The sequence below is a fragment of the Phaethon aethereus genome (assembly GCF_964289735.1).
Source record: "Phaethon aethereus genome assembly, chromosome: 10".
Lineage (NCBI taxonomy): Eukaryota > Metazoa > Chordata > Aves > Phaethontiformes > Phaethontidae > Phaethon > Phaethon aethereus.
This window is the reverse complement of record NC_138586.1, coordinates 154,540-169,973: the sequence shown is the minus strand read 5'-3', so window position 1 is coordinate 169,973 and position 15,434 is coordinate 154,540. Positions and strand designations below refer to the sequence as shown.

The window sequence follows — 15,434 nt, the reverse complement described above, 5'->3', positions numbered from 1 at the left end:
GTGCACATACATGTGCGTACAGGCACGCGCAGCCCAGGCAGGGGCAAGCACACGCGCTGCCACTGTGCACATACAGGTGCACCGCTCGTGTGGGCACAGGCGAGAACAGGCATGGGCATGGAAGAGCATATGCATCACCACAGAGCACGTATGTGTGCACCATCCACGTGGGCGTGGGCATGGGCAGGCACGGGCGTGGGCATGGGCGAGCGCATGCACGGCTGCCGTGCCCATATGTTTGAACACAGGCAGACATGCACAAGCATACGCACTGCGTCCGTGCACATATGTGTGCACGGGCATGGGTGAGCTGTGCACCACCCACACGGGCAAGGGCATGCACATGGATGGTGTGGGTGAGCACGCTCACCGTGGCCATGCACATATGTGTGCACACGCCCATGCATGCATTGGCATGCACAGCTCAGGCGTGGGCGAGCACATGCACCACCTCCATGCACCTGTATGTGCATATGGCCACACATGCACGGGCCTGCACAGGCATGGGTGAGTACATGCACTGACGCCTCCATACGCTTACTCGTGCACACACTCACACATTGCATGCAAAACTATAGGAGTCAGCAACCTCCGATCACAGCCCAGAAAGCCGACCATGTCCAGGGCTGCATCAGCAGCAGTGTGGCCAGCATGTGGAGGGAGGGGATTCTGCCCCTCTCCTCCGCCCTGGTGAGACCCGCCTGGAGCACTGCGTCCAGCTCTGGGGTCCCCAGCACAGGAGAGACATGGACCTGTTGGAGCGGTTCCAGAGGAGGCCACAGAAACGGTCTGAGGGCTGGAACCCCTCTGCTAGGAAGAAAGGCTGAGAGAGTTGGGGTTGTTCAGCCTGGAGCAGAGAAGGCTCTGGGGAGACCTTATCGTGGCCTTTCAATATCTAAAGACAGAGAGAGACTTTTTACCAGGGTCTGTAGTGACAGGACAAGGGGCAACGGTTTTAAACTGAACAAGGGTAGGTTTAGGCTGGACATAAGGAAGAAATGATTTACGATGAGGGTGGTGAGACACCGGAGCAGGTTGCCCAGAGAAGCTGTGGACGCCCCGTCCCTGGAAGCGTTCAGGGTCATGTTGAACAGGGCTTTGAGCAACCTCATCTAGTGAAAGATGTCCCTGCCCATGGCAGGGGGGTTGGACTAGATGGTCTCTGAAGATCGCTCCCAACCCAAACCCTTCTGTGATTCTCTGGTGTGCGTGCATGCAAACCCCCCACAAAGGTGTATTTGTATGGGAACATGCTCCGAAGTGTGCATACGGAGCTCACACGCATGTGTGCACACATGGAGGTGTGCCCCCAAACACACCACTGGAGGGAGAGAGGGTCTGGCCCTGCTTTCTCCCCTGCAGTGTGCACAGAGCCCCAGCCCCGCAGCATGGGGTGCCGTGGTCCCCGGTGCCCAGCCCTCACCTGCTACTGCTCTGGGACTCCCATGCTGGCAGCTGGCCAGGCCCAGGCAAGAGTCCCACATCCTCTCAAACCGCAGCCCACCCCCATGATGCACCAGGCCTGGAGGCAGGGGGTCTGGGACTCCCTTGTCACCCACCTTGTGTATGGCTTTGCCCTTTGGGCTGTAACAAGCAGGTGGGCAGGGGGGCTGCTCCGGAGTTTAGACCTCCATGTTTTGGGACATATGTGGACACATTCACCCACGTGTGTGTTCACCTGCAGTCACTCACCACTGGTGTTTGTGCTCCCCAGCATGGGGCTGTGCTCCTCCCTGCGCATGTGTGCTCACACACATGGCGTGTACTCACCTGTGTGTGCATGTGCTCACCTGTGTGCACTGTCGTGCATGTGCCTGTTTTCCCCCATGCAGCCACGTGCTCACACTCAGCGTGCTTTCAGTCATTAACCTACATGCTCCCGTGTGTGTGTGTGCATTTACCGTGGTGTGTGTGCGCATGCATTCACACACCCCTACCCCTCTGCACATGTGCTCACCTGCACGTGCATGGGCTCACATGCAAGCATCCTCCCGTGTTTCCATGCCAAAGTGCATGTTCATACTCTCCAACACGTGTGGCATGCACCCACCGATGCGCACCCGTGCCCACCCACACCTGCACTCATGCACCCACACGTGTGTGGCTGCGCACGCCTCCACCCCAGCGTGAGTGGGCTCACACGCGTGTGCTGGTGCCATCCAGCGGCCGGCGCTGCCCTTGCACCGCGGCTCCCCCAGCCCTGCCCGGGGTCGCGGGGCTGCCAGCTGTGCCACGCGCGGGGTGCCAGGCCCCGCTCCGTGGTGCCCGGTGGCACACAGCGGCCCCGGGGAGGGCATTTGGCCAGCAAGGGGACAGTGTCCCTGCCCACCCGTCCCACCCTGGCTGTGCTGGGGTGAACCAGGGCACCTCGGAGCCAGCTCAGCAGCAGCAGCACCGCACCACGCCCGGGTGCCACCCCAAACGTCCCATCAGCAATGCTGCGGCTGTCAGTGCCAGGTACAATGCTACAACTGTCACTCAAGCGCCGTGCCCCCTCCATGTGCCCCTGGGGAAGGGTCCAGGCACTGCCCCTTGCCCAGACACAACCTGGTGGCCCTGGGTGCAGAGGACCACCCTGCCCACAGCTGCACCCGAGGTGCCTGCAGAGCCATGGGGGCATTTGGGTTCCAAGAGCTTGTCTCACCCCAGCTGGAGCATCCCTCCCTGTGACGGGCACCCGCCAGCCCCAGTGCCACTGGCTGGGGATGCAGGGACAAACCACGCGAGACACAGCTCAGACAGTTGTGCAGCTGCTGCTGCTCCTTTAGTGTGAGAGAGGCACAACGGCACGCGGTGAGACACGGGCACCGGCACGCTCGCCCAGCACGGTGACCTGCTGAGGCCTGCTGATCCCCCCCAAGAGCAGCATGTCCCCCACCTCCCAGGGGGTGCAGCCTTTGGTCCTAGCAATGTCTCCCAGCAGGCACGGGGGGCGACCAAGATGGGGAGCATGTGGGGTACCCGGCTCCTGCTGGGCACTGTGCTAGGGTAGGGCCAGGTGGGGTGTAGTGTTCAACGGCCGGGGTGGGGGCCCACGGGGAAAGCAGCCACATGGGGGAAGGGGGGGGCTGCTGCAGTGCCAAGCGGGCAGGCATGGGTGCTGCCTGCACCCTGGGGGTGGGCTGCTCAGCTGTGGCCACCCTCAAAGGGGCTGGAGCCCAGCCTCCCACCCCAAGCTGCTGCTGGTTGTATAAAAGCCCTGTGCAAAATCAGCATCGAGGTGCTTGCTGGTCCTGTGGGGACAGACAGACAGCAGCAGGGCAACCCAGGGTGAGGTCTAAGTGCTATTTGGGGGATCTGTGGCACAGAGAAGGGGGGACAGGTGCCCCCCCATTTCATCTTTGGTATGGTTTTTCCTCTATTAATCCCTCCCAGTGCCAGGGCAGAAGCTGGAAGCAAGGGCTGGATGAGGCCAGGTGGTCCCTGTGTCCACAACACTGATGGTCCCCAGTCCACCACTCCCAGCACCCCATCCCCTGGTAGGGCATCACCTCAGGGGCACCCACCGCAGTGTCCCCCAGGAGAGGGGTGCACAGCACCCACCAGCACCTGCCTCCCCCTCGCCCTGCAGTGCCTTGGAGCGGCAGGGAACGGGTTAAGGACCCGCCGGCCAGGGCCATTGTTTTGGATACAATGGAGAGGAAGAGGATGCTGGGGGCTGACATTCCTCCAGCTCCCACCGGACAGATGGATGGAGCTGGACAAACAGACTTGCAGGAGGGCGAGGATGATTTAACCCTTCCAGGCACTGCGCAGGGATGCCCCGGGGCAGCCGGGGGGGTCTTTAAGGCACGTGGTGCAGCACCAGCTGCGGGACAGGCACTGGTGTCCAGGACAAGGCTGAGGGACCCCTGCAGACGCAGAAAGACCCGGAGGGGTATGTCAGGATCCATCCACCTGGTCCTGCTGGACCACAGGGTGCTGGGCAGCCATAGAGCCACAGGGCAGCTCCGTGGCACAACTGCCCTGCCAGTGCCTGGACTGGCGCCCCCTCCCTTGCTTGGTAAACCGGAAAAATAAATAAAAGGCAGGGGCTGGACAGACAGACGGACATAGAGAGAGCCCCCAAAGGCCCGGGTCCACTTCAGCAGCAAGCTGGGGCCACAGCCAGGGTCCCAGGGGGGAGGCTGGGCAGGAGGCTAGCAGCCCCTGGGGGCCTGGCTGAGGCTCTCACGCAGGCAGCGGAGCTGCTCCTGGCCCAGTTTGATCTTCTCCTCCAGCTCCCGCTGCTCAGCAATGAGGGCTGACTTCATCTTGATGAAATGCTGGTAGTCCTGGAGGTGCTCAGCAGGCAGATACCGTGCCACCATGGCGCCCACCGCCTCCTCCCGTCTCCCCATGTGCTCCTTCAGCTCCTTGGCATCCTCCAGCTGCGCTGCCAGCAGCCGCTGCTTCTCCCGCAGGGCCACCTGTGGGCAAGACAGGCGGTGCTGGCAGGGGCTCCCGCACCCCAATGCCCCACGGCTGCCCCCTTGCCCACCTTGTCCTCGGCGGGGGCATGCGGCCCCAAGCTGCCCAGGGCGGACTCCACCCGGGCCAGGCGCCCCGAGAGGGAGAGCAGGAGGTTGACCACCTTGTCCAGGTCACCCACAAAGAGGCGGTACTTGTCGAACTCCCCCGGGGTGCAGAGAGCCTGCAGGCGGGCAGCCACGTCCTCACCCAGCACCCCATTGGCGCTGATGTCCTCCTGCAGCCCTCGCTGTGCCTCCTGCAGCACCGCCAACTTGCGGCTCAGGCTCTCGATCAGCTGCAGCTGCAGGAGGGAAGGGGTCAGGGGCAACTGGGGCCACTCCCCGTTGGGACTGGGGGACTGGCACACGGCTACAGGTGTGCCACGCTGCACTGGGCCCCACAGACCACAAGCATCGGGCGATGCCCCGGCTCTCATGAGCTACTGGCAATGTCCCCAGGCCCTGTGAGCATCTACCAGTGCCCCCAGATCCCACGAGTATCTGGTGACACCCCTGGTCCCCATGACCATCCGGTGACACTCCCAGGCCCTGCAAGCACCCAACAATGTCCCTGGTCCTCTCAGGCATCTGGCAATGTCCCAGCCCCTGTAAACATCCAGCAATGCCCCTGGTCCCTGCGAGCATCCAGCGACATCCCTGGTCCCCGCAAGCATTCGGCAATGCCCCTCGCTCCCACGAGCAACCAGTGACGCCCCGGTCCCTGTGAGCATCCGGCAATGCCCCCAGTCCCCACAAGCACGTGGCAATGCCAGCAGGGAACCCTGAGGGCATTGTCCCCAGCAGTGCCCACTTTACCTTCTTCTTCACCAGCTCATGGTCCACCTCCTCCTCATCCTCTGAGCTCCCCTCCACCACCTCCGGCAGCTCCTTCACCTTGCCGAGTGGCTCGGCTCTGCCTGCTGCCGCACCATAATACGCCGGGTAGGAAGTGGAGCTGGTGGTGCTCCTGGGGGGTGGCGAGATGGGCTCGAAACCCTGCCTGCGGGGACAGGGGCTCAGCACCGGGGGCGGCGGGGCGCAGCCTGTCCTCGGCACAGTGCCCAGTGCCACGCCAGCCCTACCTGTCCTGCGCCAGGGCCTCCAGGCACCAGTCCTGCTGGAAACGCTCCCGCCAGGCCTGCCGCTCCCCCACCACCAGCAGCTCGCCCATCACCTCGGTGGCAGTGCCAAGGGGGCCCAGGGGGCCCAGGATGCCGGCCAGGGAGTGGTCCCTGCCCGCCACGTCCCACAGCAGCTCCTCCGAGTCCACACTGTGGGGCTGGGGCCGCCCGCCCTGGCAGCTCGCCTCCTCCACTGCTCCGGGGCTGGGCTTGGGTGCCTCAGGGGTGGCAGGGCTGGGGCCACCATGCAGGGGCAGGGAGCACTCACCCACCCCACAGGGGCCGACCCAATCCCGCTCCTGGTTCTGGCCAAGCCTTTGGGGCTGCTCCTCCATCTCCCAGGGATGCTTCGCCTTTGGCCGCTCTTCCCTGGACACTGCCGCCCTGCCAACACCCGCCCAGGGGCACCCACATCAGCTCCCCTGCCCGGCCGCAGGAGACAGGGACACGCAGGGCTGTTCCCATCCAAGGGAAAGAGATCAAGGACAACCCCAAGCCTGAGAAAACCCCACAACCCACCCCAAAGAGTGGATTAGGATGCTCCAGTGTAGGGTTCAAAGGGCCACACGGCCTCAGAAGCCACCCCATGCCCAGGCTGTGCTCGCAGCCTGCTCCCATCCCCACACCGTGGCAGCACTTGCCTGTAAATCTTGGTGCTGCCAGCATCGGGCTCAGGTGTCCTGCGGAGCGGTCCAGGGGGCTCAGGTCGCAGCCAGGCACCTGGTGGGGCAGGGGGGCAAGCGGTGTGCCCCCGGGACCGGCCCCCCTGCTCCCCGGTGAGGCTCTGCGACCGCTCACGCACGGCCTCAGCGATGCTGCGGGTCAGCACTGGGCCGGTGGTGAAGGCAGAGCTGTGCCCAGAACCATGCGGCAGGCGCTGGGACGTCCGGCGCTGCCTGTACTTCTCCCAGTTGGGGGGAGGTGGGCGGGGAGGTGGGGGGCCCTTCTTTTTGGGGACACTGGGGGAGTCCAGCTTGGCACAGAGAAGGTCCCTCCGGTCACGGCCCCGGGGACTGGCAGGCTCCAGGTTGAGGTGGCTCTCGGAGAAGGCTCTGCCCCGCAGCGGGCGGTGCAGGGGATCCGGGGGGCTCTCAGGGGAGCGGGCCAGGCGGTCACCATCCCACGAGAGGTCATGCGTGGATATGGCCCGGTAGCAGGGGGGCCACTCCGGCTCAGCATTCTCAAAACAGGGGCGGAAGGAGCCGAGCCTCGGGAAGCCCAGTTGGTAGTGGGAGAGCTCGCTGGGGAGAGAAGGGGGCACACATTCCCCCCCACAGTCACCCCCTGGGCAGCTCATGCCCACCCCTGCCTCTGTTTCCCCAGCTGGAGTCACCCAGCCCCGTTGGTGAGGGAAGCCCAGGCTCTGCCAGTGCCCCCGCGCTGGGCACAGCCACCCGGAGATGCCCCCAGCACCCTGGAGATGGGTAAGGAGGGACCCACTCCCTCATGGGCACCTCCTCGCACCCCCAGGCCCTGCTTGCCCAAGGTGGCATGCGCCCCCGCTTCGCAGGGCACAGCACGGCTGTGGCTGGGCTGTTAAAGGAGGCACTTTGTACATCACCAGCCAAAATCACAGCTGTCCCCACACCTCACTGGCAGAGGTCCCCACCGAGTGGCATGCACATCCTGGCACACAGCGCCGGCTCACCTGATGGACTGGCTGGCTTTCCTGGATATCGCCGGCGGTTCCCACTCATCCAGAGGAAATTCCTGCACAGGGGAAGGACAAGGAGCGTGGAAGCGAGGTCAGCATCTCCCTCCCCAGCACCCAGGCTCCCCAGCACCCCCGACCCATCCCTGCCTAAGCACAGTAGGTATGCACGGGGTCTGCAGGGCCCCCTGTGGCCACAGTACCCCCCCACACCCCAACCCAGGGTCATGCTCCAGGGGTGCAGGGTGGTGCCAGTGCAGCTCCTCAGCACAGTCCCGGGGGGCTCACTCACCGGGGCGAAAGCTCTCCGGGGGGGCCAGATGTCGCTGTTCTCCCCCCCGGGGTGGGGGGCCAGGCAGCAGCAGTCGGGGCAGCGCACCCAGGGCTGGGGGTGGCAGAGGCAGGTGTGGCCACGGGGCAGCGGCGGGGGGCACAGGTCCCCCCCACAGTAGCGGCAGGGCTCGGGGCGCAGGGGACCCCCATACGGGTAGGAGAAGCCCCGCAGGTACTCCAGCTCCCCCGGCCTCCCCAGCGGCTTGTAGCAGGGGGGCTGCTCCCGGCAGCGCTCGCCATAGGGGCTGGCAGAGCCAGGGTGGCCAGGTGAGGGGGAGCCGTAGGTTTGGTCCACGGAGAGGCGTCGGGTGTCCCGGCACTCAGGGCCAGGGGGCTGGAAGGCACCAGGATCACCCGCTGGGGGCTTGCCATGCTGGGGCGGCGCCGGCCGGCTGCTCTCCTCAAAGAATCGGCGGCGATCGGCGAACGGCAGGAGGACGGCCTCATCGCTGCTTCGCGGTGGGGAGCTGGGGGCCACCGGCCCCTGGTCATAGCCCTCCAGCTCACCGGGGCTGGGCGAGCGCTGCTGCTGCCGCTTGCGATCTGGGGACCAGCGCCAGCGGCCCCGGCCCGTTGGCACCACCCGCTCAGGGGACGGGGGCCCTTTGGGAACTGGCAGCGGGTCAGGGGCGGGGATGCCCCGGTCTCCTGAGCGGCAGGGGTTCTTGCCATCCTCGCTTGGCACCGGGCTGAGACACTCGGCTGGGGCGCGGCGTCCCTCCACCGGCACGCTGCCCTCAGGGGGTTCGTCCGCCTCCTCCACTGGTTCCTCACCAGGCGGAGGGGCGCCGGGACCCCTGCTCTTCTGCAGCTGGGCCTTGCGCCGCTGGATCTCGTTGCGCAGGCTGGTGGCAAAGCGGTCGCTGCGGCGGCGCATCTGAGCGGAGCGGTGGCCAGCCCCAGCCCGCCGGCCACCCGCCCGGCTCTCCTCCTCCGCCGGCCCCTCGGTGCCGTGCGCCGGGCTGGCCCCCTGCCCATCCTGCCCGCAGGGTCGCTGTGGCTCAGGGCAGCAGTGGCAGGGTGGTAGGCGACGGCACGGCTCCGGGCAGAGTGGGGGCTCCTGGGCGGCCCCCATGGCCCCTGGCCTGCTGCCCTCGGGGTGCAGCGGGGAAAGGGTCCAGCGGTGCCCATCAGGGGCTGGTGAGGCTCGCCCGCTGCCGGTGCCCACCTGGAGGGAGCGGAGCTGGGAGGCCAGCAGCTGCTCTGGAGCACTGTGCCGGTGCGGCGCGTGGCCCTTGAGGGGGGAGAGTAGCAGGTTCTCACCCGCTGCCACAGCATCTGGCACTCGGTGCACACCGCCATCCAGATACAGCCGGTCACCAGACTCCATGCTCTCCCCCAGGATTAGCTCAGCTGGGCACCGGTCTGGGTGGGAGCTCAGCATGTAATACTGGTCAGCAGAGAGACGGTCCTTCGTGGGGTACAGCGCTGGCGTCCTCCCACCTGCTGCCTCTGATTCCCCGTCCCGCTGGCAGAGGAAGGTGTCGGAGATCCACCGGCCCTTGGCGTGCAGCATGTCTGCCGAGACCGACGCCCGGCGCCTGTCCCCTCCACCGGTCGGGGCTGCCCGCAGGCTGTCCCTCCTGACAGGGGGCTGGGGGGGCATGGGCGCCCGCCAGGTCTCAGAGTGACGGCTGGCAGGCAGCTCAGCCCCTGTAGTCAGGTAGCGCCCATCAGGAGGCTTGCAGGGACCTTGGAGGCTGGAGTCAATGGAGGCAGCCTCCTCAGGGCGCAGGGAGAGGGCACAGTCAGAGGCGATGGAGCTGGCGGAGAAGGAGCTGTAGGCTGAGTCCCGCTTGCTGTGGTACATGCCCTGGTCAACGGGTGAGGGGTCCCCTTCATAGTAGGCCTGGCCAGGCTGGTCCAGGCTTTCCATGCTCCCGATGGAGCTGCTCCGGTCGGTGCTGCAGTGCCGGGACATCGGGTTCCACTGCAGGGACAGCTCGCTGCTGTCCAGCCCCACACCAGCATTAGGGGCGCCTGCTGCCCCCCACCCAGCTCCCTGCCAGCCCCTCCAATGGGCATGAGGCCCCAGGGACCCAACACCCCACCACCACATACACTCCCCCAGGATTCGGGGGCACAGGCTGGTGCAGCCCCAACCTGCCCTTCACCTCCAGGTTTGGGGGCAGCCCTAAGGCTGCCCCAGTGCTGGCAGGGGGAACGGGCACAGGGACACGGGGCATGCGTGGCTCCAGCCACTTGGGACCTGCCTGCTCTGGCAGGGGGGGCACTGGGGCTCGGCAGCTCCTGGCCGGCTCCGGCAGAGCCACCGCCCCTTCCTGCCGGGAGCTGTCGAGTAAACCGGCAGAGGAAAGGGCAGCGTGGCAGCAGGACAGAGGGGGATGCCCAACAGTGGCGTGGGGAAAGGAAACAAGCACCCCCCCCGACCCAACCGGGTGCTCCATCCTCCCCCTCCCCTTGTGTGGTCCCATGGGTGCCCCCGGGGGTGGGTCGAGGGTCTCACCTGACATCACACCCCGAGGGCCAGGAGAGGCTGAAGGCATCAGTGGGGCAGTGCACAGCGGGGGCGTCGGGGCGGCTTTCGGCGAGCTTGGCCATGTGCCAGGAATGGGGCCGGAGGACGGGCACGCTCCTCCTGCCAAGAGCAACAGCGGGAGAGGACAAGAATGGGGAGGAAGCCGGGCCGAGGAACCGGGGCTGAAGTCACTTCCTACAGGGCTTCCTGTCCCCCTCAGGCCAGCGCCTGCCCGAGGGGGATGGCGGCAAGGGGGTCCAGCCCTGCCAGTACCCAGCGCTAGGCAGGGTGACCCCACAGTTCTCCCCTGCTGCCAGGGCTTCCCTGCCTGCAGCGTCCCTGCTGCTAGCATCAACAAGGGGACTGAGGACATGGACCCAGTGCAGCTCACGGGCAATGCCCCACAAGGGTGAGGGTCCCTGCCAAGACTAGATCAGCTCCGCAGGCACGCCAAGGGACCCTGGAGCCACATTTTTGTCCCCACCGCAAGCCTGACCTTCCCCCCCTTGTTCCTTGGTCCCTCAGCATCTGCAGCAAGCGCCTGCCATGTTGCGTCCCTATGGAGGGGTCCTGTGCCAAGCCCCTTCCCACGCCCTGTGCCAGGAAGCTGTGGGGGTCTCCAGTCCCCCCAGCGCACCCAGGCAGTGATGTCCAGTGCCACCACACAGACATGTGGGCAGATGCCACCTCCTGTACGCCCCAAGTGCCCGGTGCTGCCCCAGCATCCGCCAGGTGGGCAGGGAGGGCGGCAGGGACAAGCTGCATGGTCAGCACAGGCGTCCCTCCCATCCAGAGCCCCCAGACTCACCATGGATGATGCTGAGCCCCAGCACAGCCCCGTGGCACCCCCTGCCCCGTGGGCAGTGCCCTGCACCGCCCCAGCCCCTGGACGCTGCCGGAGCTGGAGCCCGGTCAGGATGCAGCCAGGGAGTGGGTGCAGATCGGTGTGGCGGGGGAACTGCAGGGCCCGGCCCTGCCTCTCCTTCCTTTCCCAGGCAGGCAGCAGGCAGGCAGGCAGGAAGGGAGAGGAGCGGCCACGCTCAAGGATACCGCCCAGCAAGGGGGTGGCGAGCCTGCCGGCTCTGCTGGCGGCACACTGGGCTGGGGAACCCCCATCCACTATGGGGGAGCTGGTGGCCATGGTGGGGCTGCCCCACACCCCGCCCCAGCATGGGGCACCTCCAGGCTGGAGGAAGGGGCACTGCCAGGCTCCCGTCAGTTGCCCAGACAGGCGATGCCCCCCCAGCCTTGGCACCACCGCCCTTCCTGCCCCCCCCCGCAGCGCTGCCAACCTGCGGACGATCATCTTCAGGGTGCGGTAGGAGCCCTTTATGAGGATCAGGGCCTCCTGGCGGGACCCGTACAGCGGCGTCCCGCTGATGTTCACCAGCTCGTCACCCGGCTGCAGCCGGCGGGACAGCGCGGCCTTGCCCCCATCCTCCACCTGGGCAACAGAGGTGCATCAGGGGGGGCACAGTCGCCCAGAACACCCCGGGGGGGGTGCCGCTGCCGCCGGGTGCCAGGGGAGAAAGAGGCTTTGGAAAGGGGGTGCCTGTGCCCCAGGCACCGCGGAGGGATCTCAGGCAGTGGGCTCCCCCCCCTGCCCTGGGTCACATGAATTTCTGAGCAAGGAAAGGGCATCAGAGTGGGGGGGGAGAAGAAAAATGTCCCGTCCCAGCAGATTCCCCCGCGGGCACGGGCAGCACAAGGGCCCTTTGTCTGGTGCAGATGCCAGCCCCCCGCTGCTGCTCCCAGCCCCACGTCGGCCCTGCCCGGGTACCCACAGTTATTTCGATGCCCAAAGGATGCCATCATGCCGTGTGTGCCCAGGGGAGCCAACAGCCTGGGAAGCACTGAGCTATGCCTGGCCCTGGCACATGCCTACCCCATCACGGTACCCACAGCCAAAATGAGCCTGGTACCACCATGGCTTGGAGGACACAGGGCCATGGTGTTGCTGGCATGGAGGGGCTCCAGCCCATCCCCTCTACCCCAGCAAGTAGGTGCAGGGTGGGCAGCCCTGGGATGGGTAGTGCCCAGCTGGGGCAGGCAGAGCGCCCAGTGCTGGCACTCATTTCTGCCCACTCCCAACGGCTGGGGATCGCCATGCCCAGCCCCTCACACCACATGGATGGCAAGCGAGCCTGGCTGCTGGGCTGCATGGTGGCAGTGGCACAAGGGCATGCAGGCATGTGGGGCAGGACCTGGGGTGCCCCATGCCCAGCATGGATTTGGAGCTTGACCTGGCCAGACCCTACAGCCACCCACAGAGTGATGGGCAGAGCTGGCCTGGCCCCATGCCAGGGCTCCTGTGCCCACCCTGGCTGTGGACTCCTCACCTTGCCCTGCTGCTCCCGGCCCAGCAGAGGAACGAGCTCTGCCCGCAGCACCGTTTTCGCAGCCCAGCCTGCACAGCAGCCAGGCCCTAGTGCCGGGGGGCACCCACAGCTCCCCAGCAGGCTGACCACCACGTATGTGCCCCTGGGCACCTCTTCCCAGCCCTGGTGCCAGGCAGGGCTCAGGGGGCTTCCCCCTGCCCATGGGCCACATGACACCTGGGGAGCCAGGCAGGGGCAGCCAGGCCTCCCGCCCAGCCCGACACTGCCCCATGGCTCTGCCTGGCACGGCTGTGCACAGCACCTCATAGCTCTCACATTTTTTCAGGGACCTGGGGATTGCAATGCCATGCCCAGGCTGGGCACAGCCTGATGCGCCTGCCTGAGCAGGTAAGCTGCCCTTCTACCCAGGAGTCTGCCATGGGGCTGCCTTCCTGGCAGGGGGCCCTAACTGCCTGCAAGGGCTCCCAGTCCCACCACACACTCGCTGTAGCACCAGGGTTTAACCCCTGCCACACTACTGTCCACCACCGGGCAGCTCTGTCAGAGCAGGCAAGCAGGGGAGGCTGCACCTTCATCCCAGTCCTCTGCCCCGGCCATGTGCCCACCCTGTCCTGCCTGTCACAGCCACAGTGATGAGTCAGTGGTGACAGGTTGACAGGTCCCCCCGCCCAGTGCAGGACACCACTGGAGCTGCACCCGCATCTGGGCCACCACATGCGCCGGAATGGACATGGCTCAGCCCTGGCATCACTCACCAAGAGCTAAATCTGGCACAAACAGCCCCTTGTTCTGCCTTCGCCACCAGTGAACTCAGCACTGGCAGCCAAACCCCTCAGCCTGCTGCCCTGCCTGGCTGGGCCAGCCCCGGGCACTTACAACGACACCACCCCTGGTGTTCACTCTGGGCCCTAATGGTGGGCACCAGATGGCTCACAGGAATATCTGCCTGCCCAGGGAGAGACTTGTCTTAGAAGTCCCAGCTCTGGCAGTGCCCAAGCTGTGTCCATGCTGCCCCACACAGACCTCCCTCCTTGTCCCCGACGTGCCTGAGGGGGCCTGTGCTAGGGGGCACTCAGCAGCTTCACGGAGCCCATGCCAGCCCCGCCGTGAGACTCAGCCACAGGAAGGGATCCCGCCCTGAGTGGCCTCAGAAGCCAAACTGTCTCACCAAGCGCCAGGACCCCCTTCCCCTTTCTGGTGCGGGGCCCAGGGCCCCCTGGGCTGCAGGCGGGGGCTGCCCCCTCCCCACACAGGCCGGCACGCACACACCTCGGTCGGCCGCGGCGGTGGAGTGGGTGCCCCAGGGGACCCTCCCCTGAATGCACAGAGCGCTGGAACAAGCCCCCTTTGTCTGCAGAGCACACGCGGCAGCGGCAGCCCAGCCAAGGGAGCGTGGGGGCCAGCACCCCCCGGCCCGCAAGGATGCCCCCTCCCTTCTCAGCAGCAGTTGGGGAACGTCCCCTGGTCACCCCATGCCCTCCTCCAGAGGCCAGCGGACCCACCGGGACACACCGCCCCCAGGCCCGGCAGCGGCGCCCCCGGCCCCCGCCCGCCGGCGGTGCCACCCCCGGGGCGCAGGGCAGGGACTGGAGCCACTTTTCCAGCTTCCCCAGCCAGACCACGCTGCCCGCGTCTCGGCGTAGGGCGTGGAGGGCCCCGGGAAACAGCCAGCCCGGCTCGGGGCGGGGAGGCGGCCCCGGGCCGCGGTACTGCCCGGCCTGCCAGCACCCTGGCCCGGGCAGGACAGTGGCACAGGGCGGGCAGGCAGCCAAACCGCCTGGTGACAGGGGCTCAGCTGGGCTCCGCGTGGGGGTCGGGGTGCTGGGGCACCCCCGGCTGCTGCCCGGCTCCCAGCGGGTGTCCGAGGAGGGCGATGTCCCGGCGGGGCCACGGGAATCGGTGATTCCCTGCGTGGCGGGACGTCGCGGCCGTGGAGCCCCACCCTCGCCTCCCCGCTCCCGGCTGCGGAAGGGACCCGGGCGGCCCGGCCCTGCGCCTTTCCCGCTCGGCACCGCACCCCGACACCAGCCCCTGTCCCCGGCACGGCCCTGGCCACGCGTTTCGGAGGTGCCGGGACGGGGCGGACTACGCCCACCCCCCCGTGGTCCCCTATGTCCCCACAGAGCCCGGTTCCGGAGTGCCCGTGGGCGCGGCACCCACGGGTGGGCACGCGAAGGCAGGCTGCCTGCCCCCGGCCGCGCCCCACGGGACGGGACCGGGGGGAACGTGGGGGGACGTGGAGGGGACGTGGGGGCCGTCCCCGCCGCCAGCCCAACGGATGTGCCGGAGGAATTTCTTCCTGCCGCCGGGCCTGGGCTGTCCCTCCGCCTCCTCGGCCCCACGGCCCCCGCGCCCACTCTCTCCCGCGGCTCGGGATGGCGGGTCGCGGGGGGACGTGGATGCGGGTGACTGCCACGGCCCCGCCCCGTCACGCCGGGACGCGCGACCTCACGGCCAGGGCTCCCTGCGCCCCCAGCGCCGCCGGGCACCGGGTGTCCCCCCCTCCCGCGCCCCGCCACGGGCCAGAGGCCGCTCGCGGGGAGATGCCGCGGAGCCCACGCGGGACCGCGTCCGGCGGCGCCTACCTTTGAGACGATGAGGGGCTCGCCGTGCTCCAGCCCGCCGCGCAGCGTGAAGCCCCAGGGCGCGCCCCCCTGCAGCTGCACGTGCACGTACTGGGGGGCGCCGGGCCGGCCCTCGGCCCGCTCCATGGCCGCTACCGGCCCATCCCGGCCCGGCCCGGCCCGGCTCCGCACGGCGGAGGAAATGACACCCCCGCTCGCCCGGGCTGCGCGGCGCGGAGCCAAGCGGCGGGGCGGAGCCGGCCCGGCACCGGGGCTGCTCCGCTGCCGCCAATGAGGCGCGGGGGGACGGCGGCGATCAGCCCGGCACAGCGCGGCACGGCGCAGCTCGTCTTGGCTCGACTAGGCACGACACGGCTCGGCATGGCTTAGCACAGCATGGCACAGCTCAGCTTAGCATGGCTCAGCTCAGCTAGGCACAAGATAGCTTGGCTCAGCACAGCTTGGCACAGCTCAGCTCATGGCATGGCTCAGCACA

The 15,434-nt window shown here is 67.4% G+C and overlaps 1 protein-coding gene across 1 annotated transcript; it reads right to left on the bottom strand.

Moving 5' to 3' along the window:
- Positions 1 to 4,139: 4,139 nt before the first annotated feature.
- On the bottom strand, positions 4,140 to 15,085 carry SHROOM4 (shroom family member 4; the record flags this gene model as incomplete). The annotated part of the gene is made up of 10 exons (XM_082004010.1): positions 4,140 to 4,409; positions 4,481 to 4,753; positions 5,268 to 5,451; positions 5,534 to 5,941; positions 6,199 to 6,813; positions 7,221 to 7,282; positions 7,516 to 9,505; positions 10,024 to 10,155; positions 11,328 to 11,479; positions 14,960 to 15,085. The coding sequence occupies 10 exons, from the start codon at positions 15,083 to 15,085 to the stop codon at positions 4,140 to 4,142; spliced, it is 4,212 nt and encodes a 1,403-aa protein (XP_081860136.1).
- Positions 15,086 to 15,434: the final 349 nt, after the last annotated feature.